Here is a 17,500-nt window from a genome sequence, read left to right as displayed (position 1 = left end):
GATAAGCCCAAGTCAAGACTGACAACTCTCAAGTCGATTCACAAGTCCTTACACTTTGAATTTCAAGTCCTTTTGAATCATTTTAACAACTTTGTAGATATGCAACTTCAGTCGTCGAACTAAGTTCAAAGTTCCATCAGTGATCATCGACTTGCATGTTTGAATGTTGGATGACTAAAATTTAGCTAATGTTCTTTATTTAATCCTTCATTATATATGTGTGTTGAATTTATTCAACATTATGTTGAATGTACTCAACATCATTATGTTGAATTTACTAAAAGTAATTGTGTTTAATTTACCTGATATTGTAAAATAAAAAATATCAATCCTCATTATGTTGAATTTACTCAACATGATTATGTAGAATTTATTTAACACTATTTTACTCTATTTACTAAAATGGTAGCACTTTTCCACCTATTAAAGCAAAATCCAGGCATAGCCTTAAATTTTGCTCTACACTTACTTCACTTCACTAACTGATGGAGCAGCATCAGGAGCAACTGGGTGCTCAGTATCTGGCTGACTGACATGCCTGGGAGGCGGGTGGATCGGAGCGTGGGGATATAATTTCCCTCTGCTCCGGTTCACCTGCTCCTAATTTTAATGCACCACACACACACACACACTTGTATATACACTGAGTGGGGACACATTCAAGGTTTGCCTTTGCCGGTTGGTCGGGGGGGGCGGCTTTATTGGGGGGGGGGGGGTGCTGGGGGGGGTGTCTGGGGGCCTGGGGGCGGCTGGGTTGGGGTGGATGGCGGGGGTGGATGGGGGGCGGGGTGGGGGGAGCGGGGGCTGTGGACCGGTGGGGTGCCTGGCGGGCCTGCAGTGCCCCATCCTGCTGCGTTGGGGGCGCGGGCCGTGTTGGGGTGGGGGGCGCTCCTGCTCCTGGGTTTGCTCTCCGGCCGGTGGCCCTGGCGGGGCCCGGGGGTCGTCCTTTGGCGCTGCCGCGGCCTGGGGGGCCCTGAGGTGTTGCGCTTGCTCTGTCCTGGCAGGGGTCGACGGCTCCCCTCTTTGGTGGAGATTTTCATGCATGCCAGATCCACCACACCAGCATCTATCGAAACTCAGACACAATCTGCTTCCTCCTCAGGTCATTGAATCGGTGGAGGCTGGTGTCTGTGGATCTCACTCTGCTTCGTTTGTCCTTCCTTCCTTTCCTCAGTCTCTCCTTTGGTCTCTTGAGGTCTCCCTGATTTTTTGGATTTGTTGGAATTTATATGTTTCTGGAGTTGGTGAGAAATTCTGGTTGGTGGCCCGGTGGGTGGTGTCTGGCCGTTGTTGGATTTCACTTTCCTTTGTTTCCTTGGTCCCCTCGGGTCTCCTGACGGCGGTGTTCGGTTTAGGTGAACGGTATGGGATTTTTTCTAATAGGTTTTTGGTGAGCTAACGAATACACACACACTCGCTCATACACATACACATACACATACTCACCCACATACCAAAAAAAAAAAAAGAGCAATGATGATGACATTACCGAATGAACAATACTGAGCTCTTTTTGACGGAAAAAAAAATAAAATAAAATAAAAAAATAAAAGTATCTGGCTCAAGGTGCCAGATATCATCATGGTCACTTAAGACTCAGGTATCGAACCTACAACCACTGGTTTGGGGGATGACCACTCTACCACTGATCCATGTCATCCTACTGCAATCACATATGTTAAATATACTTAAAACAAATTAGTTTTGAGAGCAAACTGCCAAACACTGGCCTAAAATGCTTGATGTGTTTGTGCCTGTCTGACTGTTTGTCCATCTGCAGCCATATGTATAATGGACTAGAAATTTACATGCAAAACAGCATTGTTTTTGCATGTAAATGTTTTGTTGTTTGGCAAAATTAGCTTTGCCTTAATCTTGCTTTAATAGGTGGAAAAGCGCTACCATTTTAGTAAATCGAAAAAAGTAGTGTCATACTTCTACATAACGGTGTTAAGTAAATTCAACATAATGAGTATTGATAATTTTTATTCAACAATATCAGGTAAATTCAACACATTTACTTTTGTGTAATGCTACTAAATTATGTTGAGTAAATTCAACATAATAATGTTTAGTAAATTCAACATAACAGCACTGTGTGAATTCATCACAACTATATAATGTAGTATTAATATTAAGAACATTAACTAATTTTGAATCATCCAACATTCATCCAATTTAAATGAAATAGTGTGGGACTGGTTGACGTAACCATGTTATTTAAATCAGATGATGTATTTCTTTGAGTAGTACCATTAATTCTGAAAGGTACATACAGGTTTTTGGAGCAACATGTGCTATCCAAGCAACATCTTTTTCAGGGATATCCGTGATTTCAGCAAAAACAATACCAAGTTACGTTCTGCACTCGTTCCAATAGTGTGGCTTCATCGTACACTAGACGGGCCTGCCAGCAGTCCAGACCTGTCTTCCATTTAAAATGTGTGGCACATTATGTAGTGGAAAATATTACAATGGAGACCCTAGACTGTTGAGCATCTGAAGTTTTACATCAAGCAAGAATGGGGTAGGATTCCACCAACAAAGCTACAACAATTTACAATTTACTGTCCCCAGTGGTGTAAAAGTTGATAAACAGCTCTTGTTGTAGCTTCTTTTCTTTAACGTGTTACAGGCATCAAATTGAAATTGAGGGAATAAGGAAACAAAACTATTAGTTTGAACATTAACATTAAAGGGCTTTGTCTTTGTAGTGTATTCAATTGGATATATCAACCCCCTCATACTGATGGTTAGGCACCCATGGATTTGCATATAGAACCCCCCCCCCCCAATTATTGAAAAACAAATTTTGTTCTGAACCCCCCCCCCCTCCATTTCCAATGAACAACAAAATTATTATAGTAATTAAATGCACATTTTCAATATTAATGAGAAGGGGATTTAATTTAATTTGACTCCTTTAAAATCGCCGCCTCACCTAGATGTGTGTAGACTGTGCACAGTGTGAACTGAATTGTAAAGAATTGGACAGCCACACACCCTCGGTTGTATTCATTTTATTCTTACATGCGGCAGATGACAATTTAAATGTACAGTAATAAGGCAATAAGGCTCTTGTAATTTTTGGCACAATGTTTCAGAGTTCACTTTCAATGTTCTGTTTATTGTTGGCTTTGTTCATATTGAATCATGTGTAAAGACTTGGCCAAATACTGTATGATTAGAAATTCAGTATTTTTTTTTTGGGGGGGGGGGGGGGGTGTGATCAAATAAAAAAAATCACACAAAACCTCATCATTTATATATAGCAACATGTAATCTCAAAAAGTATTAGATGATTACTTCGTAAATGGCTTTATTTTTGAAAGTGTTATGTTGCAACAGTAAAATCCAGTTGATGAGTTGGAATGTCAACATTTAAAACATGACTGTCTGGCTTTGAGGAAAAACAGTGATCTCACTGACCAATGGCTGTAAGTTTTTGCCACTCCTTCAAAATGTTACCAAATGCTCCCAGACAGAAAAAATTCAGCAGATCCTGGGTGGCAGCCTTTGTTTGTAGATTCCCGCCAACACTTTGGCAGCACTATAGATCATTTGCCGTTGTGTCATCCCCGTCATAGCCAGAAGCCATTCGGATTTATTGATGTTGGGCAGGCTGCGTTCCAGGATATCACCTACTGTAACCATAAGACCGGACCATCGAAGGCTGTAGTCTGGAGGGGTCAAGGACTGAGCCTGTATGCAAATGACAAACACGTTTTATCTGGCATAAGTTTAAATATTGTTGGCCAAACTGCAGAACAATATGGCGATATTGGTTGGTTGTTTTGCTCTTTTTTTCTGGGGTTATTACAACTGAAAAATGCATTGCTCAGAAGAAATATAAGTACTGTAATCACACATTAGACATCAATAACTAAAAAAGTAATCTTGTCTACAAATCTATATTGTCCTGTGTTTTTTCTTTTTTAGGAGAAAAAAAAGGTAGTGCTTTACCTTGACTAGTTTCGGCGACGACTGCCGTCTTCCTCAAAAGCTGTCAAACTCTGACAGTTGTGACTTTCCCCACACATGGGATCCACTTCTCTGGAGGTCATCGAGCGACGGAGGACGTAGTCGGCGTGGAGCGTCACATGACAGCTGTGCCACGCCGGCTATGCCCAGGAACATCAGCTGATAAAACACGTCACAACTGTCAGTTTGACAGCTTCTGAGGAAGACGGCAGTCATCGCCAAAACTAGTCAAGGTAAAACACAACCTTTTTTTTCTTACAAAAGAAAAACCACAGGACGAGACATCAATAAATTAAACACACTAGTTAAAAGAAAAACAATAATGTGAAGGAAATACAGAGCGATGAGTGAAAGCCCAAATCATTGACGCACTCACTCCCAGCTAATTTCACTGAAGCAACCCCCTTCGCTCCTGGCTGTTTTACTGGATTTTGACTGATTTTGAAAGGTCCACAGAATATTGTGTTCTATTGCTATTAAAACGTGGAACCTACCAAAAGAAAGATTAGTCTCTTCTTTCATCAGGATAAAAAGTATCATTGTATCCGTTTCAGTTTTGCAGCAATTAACATTAGAATATAGGTAAGTTTCATCATTATTCACACACCTGTTGCAAACACTGGAAAAAGAGCATGTTGCAACATGACCCTGGTTGATCTCTTATACTCTGCTGCCACCTTCTGGCCATTTTTTTTTTAAATAACTACCATTGCTTTAAGCAACCTCTTCATGTCAGGAGCTGTATCAAAGCCTTCTGTATGCTCCAGCATAAAAAACGCATAAATACGTTTTTGGGAGTGCAGGACAAAGTATTAAAAACGTATGTATACGTTTATGGGTTTGAATGAGTTAAAGTGGGGGGGGGGGACACTCATTGTGCTTGTAGTGTGTAGAGCCTGTAGAGGCTGTATGCACTCCCTTCAATGTACGTGTTTTCATTGCGTTGTTCTGTAATTTTCCTTTAATTATGCTCACCTAACAAAACAATACAAAAAATGTTGACTTTGAAACTGTACTAGCATTACGTATTGCAATACACCATAATAAAATTATACCATGACAAAAGCCTGACACAATCAGAACAGTGGAAAAATAAATGACAAAACATGGAACTTAAAATTCTTAGTATTTTATCATAGTCTTAGATTTGGAGGTGCAGATTTTCATCCCAACTGCTTCACACTCGGCAGTGGACTGCTCTACTGAGATTTGCAGATTGCGGCTTGATGAAGCCATCAGTACGACATCATTTGTAAAAAGCAGAGATGCAATACTGAGACCACCAAACAGGATCCCCTCAATGCCTTGGCTGCACGCCTACAATTTCTGTCCATAAAAAAGAGCCGGTGACAAAGGGCAGCCTCGGCGGAGTCCCAACACTCTCTGGAAACAAATCTGAATCAGCTACCTCAGTAGAGAAGTTGAAATTGAAAAAAGTTTGCAATAAAAATATGCACATAAACATTAAAAGACCTACATGTTACATATTGCTGAATACAATAAACCCCCGTCCATTGTGGGGTTCCAGGCTCACAAATTTGCTATTTTTCAGATTTCTTGGGATCCATGTCCATCTTTCACTCAGTTTTGGGCTTTATTTAGGTATGTAATGCCACTTTTGGCCATTAGGAGGAGGCAAAGTATTGTGTATAATTGTCAATTTGAAAGAAGAAGAGAAAACAAGCATTAAAACATTTTTTGCTTTAGAGATTATAAAGACATTAAATGTCTTTATCTTCTTCAATCCTGCTCTTAACTCCTACAGAAAGCAGTGGCTGTAGGATTACTTTAACATGTGCATCTTTGGCCATATTGTGAGGTGATAAGTTAAATGTCTTAAGTTTGGGAAAAATATGATTTGTTCATTGCAAATACATGAATCAGTACACTGTTACAATGTACAATATTTTTGTATTATTCATTGCTTTTTCTCAGTATATTAAATGTTTTTCAATGAGTGAGTGTGAATATTATTTTAAAGTGTAATTAAAACCCCTAAAAAAATAAGTGCCATAAAGTAAATACTATTAGAAAATGCCTAGGGAGAATTTACATGGGTCATTTCTATAACACGGATTTCACTTACTGTGGGGGTGGTCTGGAATTTAACACCCGCAATGAAAGGGGAATTACTGTATTCTATCTTAACAAAATATCCCTTCATCCACTTTATATAGCAATGACCCTCTTTTCCTAAATAATGCCACATTTGCCATTCACTTGGCCATTTGCAGTGTTTACGTAATTACTCACCTGCTGGACATGTTCGAGAGACAGTGGGGTTGCTTGGGTGAAGACCTCCACTCGGGTGTTATGGCCAGGGTCCTCCAGGATCAAGCAGCCAATGTCAAACCACCTGAACACAAACCAAGCAAGTTGTGAAATTTGTATACATCGAGACAAATTTTCAGAGTCAAGGGCGCATCTGTCGAGGAAGGATACATCTGCACTCTCTTCTGCACTTGCTCTGGATTTTTAACTACATTGTTGCAATGTACCTGGCGGAAAAAGAGCTGACGAGATTGAGGAGATACAATTTTCTCTTGGAAAACTCAACAAAATGATGACTGAAATACTGCAAATAAAAAAGGGGATAATACCCAAAATACAGGAAACGAAAAAGAGCCTCGAGCCACTCCGCGAGGTCCTGCAGGAACTTCAGCAGTTGATGAGAGAAATACAAGAAAATAATTTGACTACTAAAATAAATTATCGTCAATAAATAATTTTGTTATGAGCCGTTCACTGAAAAACAGAACTCAGAGTTCCCTGTTGATATGACCAGTAAGTGCCATTCTGCCATTCAGTTTCCAAATATTGTGAGTTTTTCTTTGAAACGGTCACATTGGAGATTCAATTCATAACCAACAATTACTGTGGTCTGGTGTACTGCCTTTGGGTTCTGCTCTTACCCGTGACAGCACAATCTGGACCCAACACACATTTTAGCATCACAGACGCACTAGAGGGGATTGAGTCCGTCCTACAGCAGCACCAAGCGATGATGTCTCATGCTGCTGCTGAAGCAAGAGTCAGCTAATGCCAAAGCACCAATGGGTCAGCAATACAGATGTAACAGCTAACGGCCACGTTAACCCAGTTGTTTCGGGTCCTCCACCAGCGCTTTGGAACACCAGTTCCAACACCTCCACCATGTTCCGCTATACCGCCTCGTAACTTTCCTCCAACCAAAGACCCCTATTCCATGTCAAGCCTCACTGATTCACATACCCTCCTCAGACTATAATTACGATGCCTCTATCATCAACAAGTGGCTTTGCCTTCTGGTTGGGCTAGGTTACTCTACCCGCCCAGTTCCAGTCATCTTCCGGCGGACTGTCACCCAGTATGGTCTACTCTACATGCTTTGGTCAGTCAACTATCAAGAGACTCAAGTTTCACATCCTGCAGTCATCTCATATACCTTTAATCCTGAGGTACCCTTGAGCTATCTTTTTATAATCAGATCAACGTTCAAAAAAGCTATTAGGAGCAGGCCCGACAAAGTGTGAGTATAAACTTAGACATTTTCCACTTAAAGAACACACAGAAATTTTTTACTTAAATTGTTAAGTATAAAACAACACAAAAGAATAAAGAGAAACGTCTACATATTTGGTTTGGAATATTGTGGACATGGAGGTGGTTTAACTCTTTTGACCTAGGTTTATGGTTTTAAAGAAGAGTGTGTGTGAATGGCAGATCACAAATTATGTTCAAAGAGTGTCTTACTTGTCAGGAAAGAGCTCAGCAATAAATTTTTCCATTGAGACCACTGGCTGCTTCTCGTGGATCACACCCGATCTTCTCAAACTATCAATGCGCTCCTGAGCACCCTGCAAGACGCAACAAACAATACCAAGTCAAATGGTAATATGCTGAACATGGTGCAGAGTTTGGAACCTTCATTCTGAAAGGCAACAATACCAATGATGTGTGGATTTACACTCGCATCAGACTCAAACTTATTTTCAGACCGATACCAGTATCAATTTCTGATTATGATTTGTTTCCCTGAACTCATTTGCTCCCAAAAAGGTATAAAACGTTCTATTTTAAATATTGCCATGGTCCAAAAAACGTATTCATAGATTTTGTTTTGTTTTTTATTTTTTTATGCTAGCGCAAACAGAAGGCTTTGATACAGCTTCTGACATGAAGAGGACACTTAAAGCAATGGTAGTTATTACAAAAAATGGCCAGCAGGTGGCAGCAGAGTGTACGAGATCAACCAGGGCATGTTGCAAAAAAGCTATTTTCCCCACTATTTTAAACTGATTTGTGAATAATGATGAAACTTAGCCATATTCTAATGCTAATTGCATTCAAATGGAAACAGATACAAATATACTTTTTTCCCTGATGAAAGAAGATACTCTGATCTTTGTTTTGGTGGGTTCCATGTTTTTATAGCAATAGAACACAATATTCTGTGGGCCTTGCAAAATCTGTCAAAATTCAGTAAAACAGCCAGGAGCGAAGGGTGTTGCTTCAGTGAAAATGGCTGGGAGTGAATGAGTTAATCAATAAAATCTTCATCTATAAACTGCATTTACTATGGTAGCATGATGATCACAAACATCTCAGTATGATAAATACCGGTATATAATTTTTTTTATAATCAGACAATCACAAAGGGGGAAAATACTTGCACAAATATATATAAAAATATACATAAGGATGGATGCTTTTAGTGAACAAACCTTGAGCCCTGCTGCATAGCCCACAGGTTGCGGGGCAATGTTGGATGCACCAATTTCCCCTGTAACCATGGCCATTCCAAACACCTCCTGAAAAGCATCTCGGACTGCGTCAACATTCATCTCTTGATCTGATGTCACCACAATGTCAATGTCCCCTCCGGACTCTATGGTGAAACAAAACATCTTTTAATATAATTGTCTTTGTCATCAAATAATCTAAAATCTGCTTTTTTTATGCAAGTTAATAAAGCTGCACTTCCATGTTATGCCAGCCTCCTTTAGGATTGTTGTTATCATTGGCTGTTTTATGACACTGAAAAGTACTTGTGTTGTGTAATGATTGTAAGAGATGCTCACTGATATATGGAGCCATGCCAGGATCTAGAGTGGTAATCATAGACTCAACAGAATGTTTGGTCTTATCCAGGACTGTTTTAACAACAGGGTTCCCAGCGACGCCCTAATAAGAAAATGAAGAACACTTGTCACAACATTTACCGGGTAAAGAATGGACAACATTCAGTATTATTTAAAATACAGGGAAATCTCTAAATTCAGTAGCCCATAAAAACTAAAACTTCAGGAGAAATATTTTTCTGTCGGTCCACTCTGTCTGAAGATTGACATGAACCTGTCGCTGTCTTGAGCCAACTGGTGTGTTTCAACTTGGACTGGGTATAAATTCTAATTTCCCCAATCGATTCAAGAGTTCAGTTTGATTCAAAAATAATAATAATCTGATTTGATTCACTTCAATTCAATCCAATAACGTTTAATTATGGAACATCAATTCTTCTTAGACATTATAATTCAATAATTGTAAATATAAATTAAAAAGATTCTGAATTGTTTTAAAGTGCAACAAGTCAGATCTTTCAAAATGTAAGAAAATACTTTTATGTTCACGTGAATAGTACATTTCAAGAAAACGGTAAGGTCCAAAAAATGGCCTTTAAAATTCTATTTTCTTTTGAATTTATGGGAAAAAGAAATATTAAAATAATCGCAAATCTATTATTTTAATATTTCTTTTTTAGTTTTAGGTTTTAGGAATCTATATCAGGCCCGAAAATGAAAATCTATTCGATATCAATTATTTGATTTTTTAACCCTGCCCTAGTTTTCAGCACAATGAAAAAATGTATTGGTGATTTGGTGGGGACGTTTGTGCCTTTTGGTTCCGGAATCTTTGCCCTGGCTACTCAATAAGCAGCCGGGCTAAGTCAACAAAAAACATATAACTTTGGAATGTACATACAGTTGTGCTTGAAAGTTAACATACCCTTAGTGTATGTAAACTTATGAGCGCACTGTATGGTGAGAAAAAGGCTTAACCAGAGGTGGGCATTTTACATAATTTTGCTGGTCCCTCATTCACCATTCGTGAGCCATAGTCGAAATCGAATAAATTGACGTGACAATCTATTTTGTTTAACTATTCTATATTTTTTGTAACCTTCCTGGCGTGTTTTGTGTTGTTTATATTGTATAGAATGTCCATATAAAAAATTTCTACATGGTGTGTAACGTGTATATTGTTTGTTGTTTAAATAAAGTTCTGGTTCATTGTATAAAGGAGTAGTCACTCTCACACACATATATTCAATACAATCCTCTTAAGCAAGACACATGAACAAACACACCAGAGACACGCAGCGCGTGCTTTCTTCAGTCGTCAGCAAAACAGGCAATCATCTGTGAGAAGTACATTGGTACTTGACTCAGTGAGTGACGATTACACTGACAGACTTTTTTTATTTTTATTTAAGTTTCTCGCCATTCGTCAGAAAAAATCAGCGACGGACCGACAGACTACCCACCTCGGGGCTTAACGCCCATAAATCCAAAATACGATGGCAATTCTTTTGATAATTACAGAGGTTGAAGTTGAGTAGAGATGTGCATGTGAATTTTGATGACGATTCATAGCATTTTTGTGTCATTAAGCACCGTTTAGCTTTTGTACATTTACAGTTGTGCTCACAAGTTTACATACCCTAAGGGTATGGTAAACTTTCAAGCACAACTCTACAGTAGCAGGTGAGTAAAATATTTTGCCCCAGGATAATTTATTTTTTATTTCATTATTTCTTATGGGGGGGGGGGGGCTTCAAAATATATATCACAAGTTGATTGACTGAGAATCCACTGTATAACTAAAATCCATTGATTAACTTCTAAATTTACGGGACTGACAATACTTGGAAGAGAGAAACATGTTTTCCCCAAAAGCTGTTGTAAAAAAAGTAAGAGAGAAAAATGTTTTAAACTAAAATTTAAAACAACATCAACAGTGAGTACACAAGTTTACTCATCTCACTGATGTTTGAAGGGATTTTGGATGAAAGACAAGAAACTCAGTCTCCTTTCAACAGTGGATCAGAGACGTCATGATCAAAACATTTATAACACATTTACCTTGAAAAAACCCCATATTCCACCACCAGCATTGTTGTCTATAGATACTCTGGGATCCTCCTGCTCCTCAGGGAATGTGATTGGAGATCTGGCATCTAAACCTCCGGTCATGGCAGGCTGCTGAACCATCGGGTTAGACACTACACCTGGAGATGAAGGGAAAGCCATGAGACTAGCCATTGTCTCAGTCGAATTTAATTTGGAGTATGCTGTTGCACACGTTACCTGGAATAGAGGTTGGCCTAGAAAAAGTTGGCATGAGCGGTGTTTGTGGTGTTCGACCAGCATGACCCCGCGTAATGTCATATCCCGCACTCATTGAAAAATTGGAAATAGGAGAACCAACAGGAGGTGCAGCAGAAGAAAAGGAAGGTGGTCCAGTTAAAGATGCCAGGGGAGGCGCAGAGACGGAAACATTTGTGCTAAAGGGGCCGGCAAGTGAAGATTGAGGAGGAAAGATGGAAGGCGGAGCCATGGGACTGCTAAAAGCAGAAAGGGGAGGAGCACTGATTGAGGGGGAACAAATGGACACTGAGCTGCTGCCTACAGCGATAGAATGGGTTGATGGACCTGAAATACAAATTTTAACACGTAATTAAGACATTTTGTCCAAAGCTGGTCATTCATTTTTAGACATTACTTGTGAAAAATATTTGTATTTAACTTAACAACTTCAAAAATAATTAATATGGGACTAATTGCAGAGCAGGAACTATCTCCTTTATGAGAGCAAAGGACAACATTGCTATCGCTTATAATTTGGATTTTTTTTATTAGAGAATTGCTTGCAGAACAAGTGCTTCTTCTAATTGCTGCTTAGCAATAAAGCAGTGATTAGCAGAAACAAGCAGTCCATCGTACTACTGCTATAAATAAAGCTGAGTTGAGTAAAAACCAAGAAATAAGATGGAATTCTGAATTTTTGTCTCTAATTGGTGATTTGAAACCCAAATCAAAAACACAGAAAAACAACAAAAATGTAAACATAAATAGATGGAGACAACAAAGACAGACATAGGGTGGGTTTCCAGCCACCTATTTTTATTCGAATTTTCAAGAATTGCAAAAAATAAACTGAATGGAAACGCCAGACATTCGAAAAAAAGGCCCAAAATTTGCCCAAAAAGTTTTTACGCTTGGAGTGGGTAGTTTTTCCAAGCGTATCGAAAAAAGGAAAATGGCCATTTTGGCGATGGAAACAGGTTTTGCGAATAAGCGACTAAAAGACCAGATATACGTCGCACGTTTTGACCAATACTACGTCACACGCACGTTTGTAGTCACGATAAATGGCGGATGATAAAGTAAGATATGTTTGGGGAGACGAAGAAACACGATTCTTTTTATAATTGATTAAAGAAAAAAAACATGAATGCAATTTTAGATGGCATCAGCTCTCAATGTAACGACACACTTCACTTACATGCGGGAGGGAAGCCAACTAGACAAACTACTTCCATTCAGTCCGTCAAAACCAGCATTCCCACTTGGAACTCCCCATTGTCCCAAAGTTCCGTCACTACAACGTCATCTCGCGCCGCATATTCGCAAAAGAAGAGCGGATGGAAACGGGCATAAGTCGCATGTCCGTTTTGTGCATTTTCACAAAGTTTGCATAAAAAATTCTAACATTTGGATGGAAACCTGACAAAAGATACATACACGGACACACGGACGGACGGACAGATTCCAAACATATCTCCTACCTATGCTTATTGGTCGAGGGCTGACTAAGGCAGCTTCACGCATTGGTGGTGTAGGGCTGGTTGGAGGTGTCGTCTCAATCCCACTTTCTTCCATCATCTCCTTGACCTTCAGCATCCACGTAATCGGAGCAGAATCTAACCGTTATATTTTTGCATGATCAATTATCATTATCGTCACATATTAATGTATGAACTTTTTTTTAATTACCATAATTACAGACATAAACAGTCATTGTCATTGCACCTGAAATACAGTGGGCACACCCCCTGTTCAAATAGCAGTTTTTTCTGATAACTGATTAAAATGAATTTATATTATTTTTACATTTATATATAAATCATTTCCACCTTTAATGTGACCAATAAAACCCAATTTTAAAACAAACAAAAAACATTTTACAAAGGACAAGTATAAATAAATAACTGTGATAATGTGTTTGCACAAGTGTGCACACCATTCTATAACAAGGTATATGACTGTGTTCAGAAGAAGATAATATTTTGTGTAAAATTATTGGGATGACTTCATTATTTTCATGAACAATTAATACCTTTAAAAAATATTTTTTCCACTTACGGTCGACTGAAGTTGGCATCACCTCTGCTGAGGAAATAGGTAACGACCAATTATTGCTCAGTGTACTGACCAAACCAAGAAAACAGGTGAGCCCCGGCTCACCTGTTTTATTGGTCAGATTCGTTACCTGCTTCCTCAGCACAGGTGATGTCATCTTCCGCTGACAGCAAGTGGAAAAATTAGTTTTTATAATGAGGTTATCACATAAGGAAAATATTATCATCTTACTGTTGAAAAGTGGTTCAATTATTTCAATTCTATTACTATTTTATTTCAATCTTATGTTCTATTGTGAAAGTATTTGAAAAATTATCTTTAATCAACTAAATCACTATCTGAATATTAATAATATTTTTTTCTCAATATAAATTTGGATTCAGATCCAACCACTCCACAACCACTGCTCTCAAAGTTTTCTAATGATGTACTTTCAGCATCTGATCAGGGTTTACTTAATGGGTCAAATTTTTGTTGATCTTAAAAAAAGTGTTTGACCTTGTAGATCGTTACTTGTTGTTAGATAGGTTGTATGCTATTGGTTTATCTAAACATGCAACAACCTTGTGGTTAAATTGTACTTACATTGTAGAAAACGGTGTTTTTTTTAAAGGATGTAAATCTGACTTATTAGTTCAACCTAGAGGTGTTCCTCAAGGATCTACCCTCTAGGGCCCGACCGATTAATCGGCCGGCAATTAAAAACATCCGCCAAAACAATCGGCCGATTGGGCGAAATGGCCGATTATTTTCCCCTTAAAGCGTTAAACGTTATCGAAGAAACCCGAAGTTTCCGACGATGTGAAAGTACCCTGAATGCACCATTTTGCTTGCGTATCATGATTAGCAACTAGCAAGTGTGTAGCGTATGTTATTCTGGTTATTCTATTGTCCCCCGAGCGTTCTTTAAGCTGTTTAATGCCATCCCAGTTGGAGTTAACTGTAAAACTTAACACACGACATTAAGAATAACACCCACTGTATATTTAAATACAAAACATACTTAGTTTTTAAAACATCGCTAGCCTTGCGCTAATGCTAAAAGCGGAGGGAGGATCCCATTCAAATGCTAACCGGAAGTTAGCATCAACTTCGGGAGTGTTTTTCCTTCAAATAACGAGCTACCGCTTGCAAGGTCCCTCTTGTTTTTCGTTGGTATTATTAGGGCCCGTCGCTCTTGTTTTTGTAAGAATTATTATTATTATTATTCTTTGTAAACAATCTCATTTTTGGGGACCTAAACATTTACGAAAACTCACCAAACTTTGCACGCTTCCACGGGCTCGGCGAAAAATTTGATATTATGAAGTTGCCATAACAACATAAAGCGCCCCCTAGGAAATAATAAGCACCAATCCCGGCATATTTGACCGAGGGCTACAAAAATTGGCAGGCACGTGAAGCGCCCCGAGACACACAAAAAAGTCAGTGGAAGCCATATCCTAAAATGTACAGGAAGTGAGCTATGAATTTTTGAATGTCAAATTTTGGCCCATTTTTTGCACATTCACTGTGGTCATTCTTTTTGCCCATTGGCACAGTTTTCATCCGATTTACTTCTAACTTGGCATGTATCATCTCAAGACCTGGGACAACAACTGGGGAAAAAAATCTTGACTTTTTGAAATACTATATGATGGGGCGGGGCCTCAAATTCTGCCTTAATATTTCCTTCATCAAAAAAGAGGAAACGCTTAATAACTCCGCTGTACAAGCTCCAAAAAATCCCAAACTTCTCATGCATCTTAATAGCCACGGCCTGAAAACATCTATAAGATAATATTCTGTTATACATGTAACGCCACCTAGTTGTGATAAGAAATGTCATACGTTATATTTTTATCTATTGTGCCGAGCCCATTTGAGGGATCCAGTTGAAATTTTGTCAGAAAACCTTAAGATGTTGATCGTGCGCCACACTGAATATTGTAACTTTTCGCCAAAGGGCGTGGCCGTTACGGTGCCACAAACTCTGATGATTCACCGTGACAATAAAAGCTGCGTTAATTTGACCCAGATGATCCTATCTTCTCAAAATGTCACATATTTGATGAGAGTCCACGTCTGAATACATCTACGAACTTATATTTATTTGTACTGATAGCGCCACCTACTGGCAAAAAAAAAATAATAAAAAATGTTTCCTTCTACTTTTTTCTCCAACCACGTATTTGCTCAAAAGAGTGTTTAGGCCTTCATGATGTCATAACACAAAGTTTGTGAGCTTTCGCGAATCGCTGTGGGCGTGGCAAGGTACTGTTCGCCAAGAAAATAACGCCAATTTTGAGGGCCTCAATATGCACAGGAACTCATGAAACTTGGCACACACATCTGGCCTGGCAAAATAAGCAATATTTTATCATGTATTGTGCGATTTTTACAAATATTACTCACTAGCGCCCCCTAGAATTTTTTACGAAGCAGCCCCGGTTGTATGTTTAAGCAAGATCTATGAGAATGTTGGTATATGAGGGAGCCCATGACCTACAAAAAAGTCTCTTGGACCAATATGCTAAAATGAACAGGAAGTGAGTTACGAATTTTTGAATGTCTGTTTGTTGCCGATTTTTGCACATTTACAGGGGGCATTCTGTTGCCCATTTCTCCTCTTGATCCGATTGACTTCAAACTTGTCAACCATGTCAAGACCCAGGTCAACAAAAGGGGAAAAAATCTTGAATTTTCAAAATACTATAGGGTGGTGGCGGGGCATCATATTTTTTGTTTCATATTTCCTTTTCCATGAAAGACGAAATAACTCCTTGGTACATGCTCCAAAAATTCCCAAACTTCACATGTATGTTTATAGTCACGACCTGAAGGTATCCCTATGACAATAGTTGGTTATAAATATAGCGCCACCTAGCCCTTGGAGTCGACAAAAAATAAAAATCACCCCACACATGGTATTTTCATATTTGTACAAAATGTTGATACTCTTGTAAGTGTGACAACGAAGTAATTTATGAATATTGTTTTACTTTCGACCACTCAAATTTTTTAGTGGCATCAGACCTATCCATACATATGTACTATTTATTTATTCATTTATTATGTCTTGTATGGAAAATAAAAGCAATATTGTCCTATGAGTAAAACTAACGATGATGTGTATATATTTACTTTAAAATCGGGGCAACTCATTGCCAAAAAATAAAACGGACGCTGATTTTGAGGGTCTTAACATTGAGCAAAACTCATTGAGCTTTGCACAGATCACACCTGGCAACAACAAAAAAACAATCCATAATATGTAAAGGTTTATTATGCCATTTTTAAATGTGTTTGAGTTGAAATTTGTTTTTAGTATTATAACAAAATACAGACAAAACAAAGTAAACCAAAAGACCGACATGAACACACCAAAAAGAACCCAGCCAACAACAAAATAACGACAATTCACATAACTTCTGGTCGTGAATATCTCAGCAAATATTTGCTTCAAATATGATTACAACAGTCCATAAAACATTTTCATTTTTTCCAATATTGTTCACATTTCAGAGTGAAATGCCTAAGGGAAAAAGTTAACTGCTTCATGACAAACTTTATGTAAAATGTCCATCCAGCTATCGAATAGAGTCAACCCCAAGATTTTCTTTACAAGAATGTTGTATGTACCCCCATGTGTGTAAATGCGGATTTCTGATTAATATTGTGTTTGTGAAATATGAGTTTAGAAGCAAAATCCACCTGTTTTGTCCATCTCAGGGGGCGGCCATTTTGTCACTTGTCAACAGAAATATTCAAAGTTGCTCAGCAACAACCAAAATCCCAGCTCAGCTACAGAAAGTGTAATGCTGCATTCATGGAAAGTCGGAAGTTGAACTTTCCCAACTTCATACCAGGAAGTGTGCACTGGAATGCCCCTTTGACCTCGGAGGTCCGAGTCGTGAAGAAAGAAAGAAAAAGAAAAAAAGACAACTTCACAGACCTGCTTCAATCTGACTGACGTCACTCGACAATGGTGACCCACTTGGTGCGACAGACCCGTGAATGGCAAAACATAATTTACAAGATTTTTAAACAGATATTTATCTATTGCCGCTTTAAATTTAGTTATTTGACATAGGTTCACGTAACTCAAGGTGATTTGGAATGACTGCATTAACCAAAAC

At 38.6% G+C, this 17,500-nt stretch overlaps 1 protein-coding gene across 3 annotated transcripts in view; it reads right to left on the bottom strand.

Moving 5' to 3' along the window:
* Window positions 1-3,005: 3,005 nt before the first annotated feature.
* The window catches only part of prrc1 (proline-rich coiled-coil 1), a 17,520-nt gene continuing 3,025 nt past the window's right edge, over window positions 3,006-17,500 (bottom strand). Inside the window, exons 2-10 of one of the 3 annotated variants that reach the window (XM_086097028.1) lie at window positions 12,809-12,943; window positions 11,328-11,672; window positions 11,103-11,248; window positions 9,042-9,144; window positions 8,685-8,848; window positions 7,714-7,817; window positions 6,235-6,337; window positions 3,964-4,140; window positions 3,559-3,702 (exon numbers count right to left, since the gene is read on the bottom strand). In XM_086097028.1, the coding sequence (XP_085953154.1) occupies window positions 3,997-4,140; window positions 6,235-6,337; window positions 7,714-7,817; window positions 8,685-8,848; window positions 9,042-9,144; window positions 11,103-11,248; window positions 11,328-11,672; window positions 12,809-12,923 (1,224 nt within the window). In that variant the 5' untranslated portion in view covers window positions 12,924-12,943 and the 3' untranslated portion in view covers window positions 3,559-3,702; window positions 3,964-3,996. Of the gene's footprint in view, window positions 3,703-3,963; window positions 4,141-6,234; window positions 6,338-7,713; window positions 7,818-8,684; window positions 8,849-9,041; window positions 9,145-11,102; window positions 11,249-11,327; window positions 11,673-12,808; window positions 12,944-17,500 lie in introns of all 3 variants that reach the window. The other 2 variants (XM_086097027.1, XM_086097026.1) reach the window with 2 other exon arrangements.

Source organism: Leptonotus elevatus, chromosome 15 (assembly GCF_054856555.1).
Source record: "Leptonotus elevatus isolate MCC_2025b chromosome 15, RoL_Lele_1.0, whole genome shotgun sequence".
In the NCBI taxonomy this organism is placed as follows: Eukaryota; Metazoa; Chordata; class Actinopteri; order Syngnathiformes; family Syngnathidae; genus Leptonotus; species Leptonotus elevatus.
This window is presented reverse-complemented; position numbering and strand designations above follow the sequence as displayed.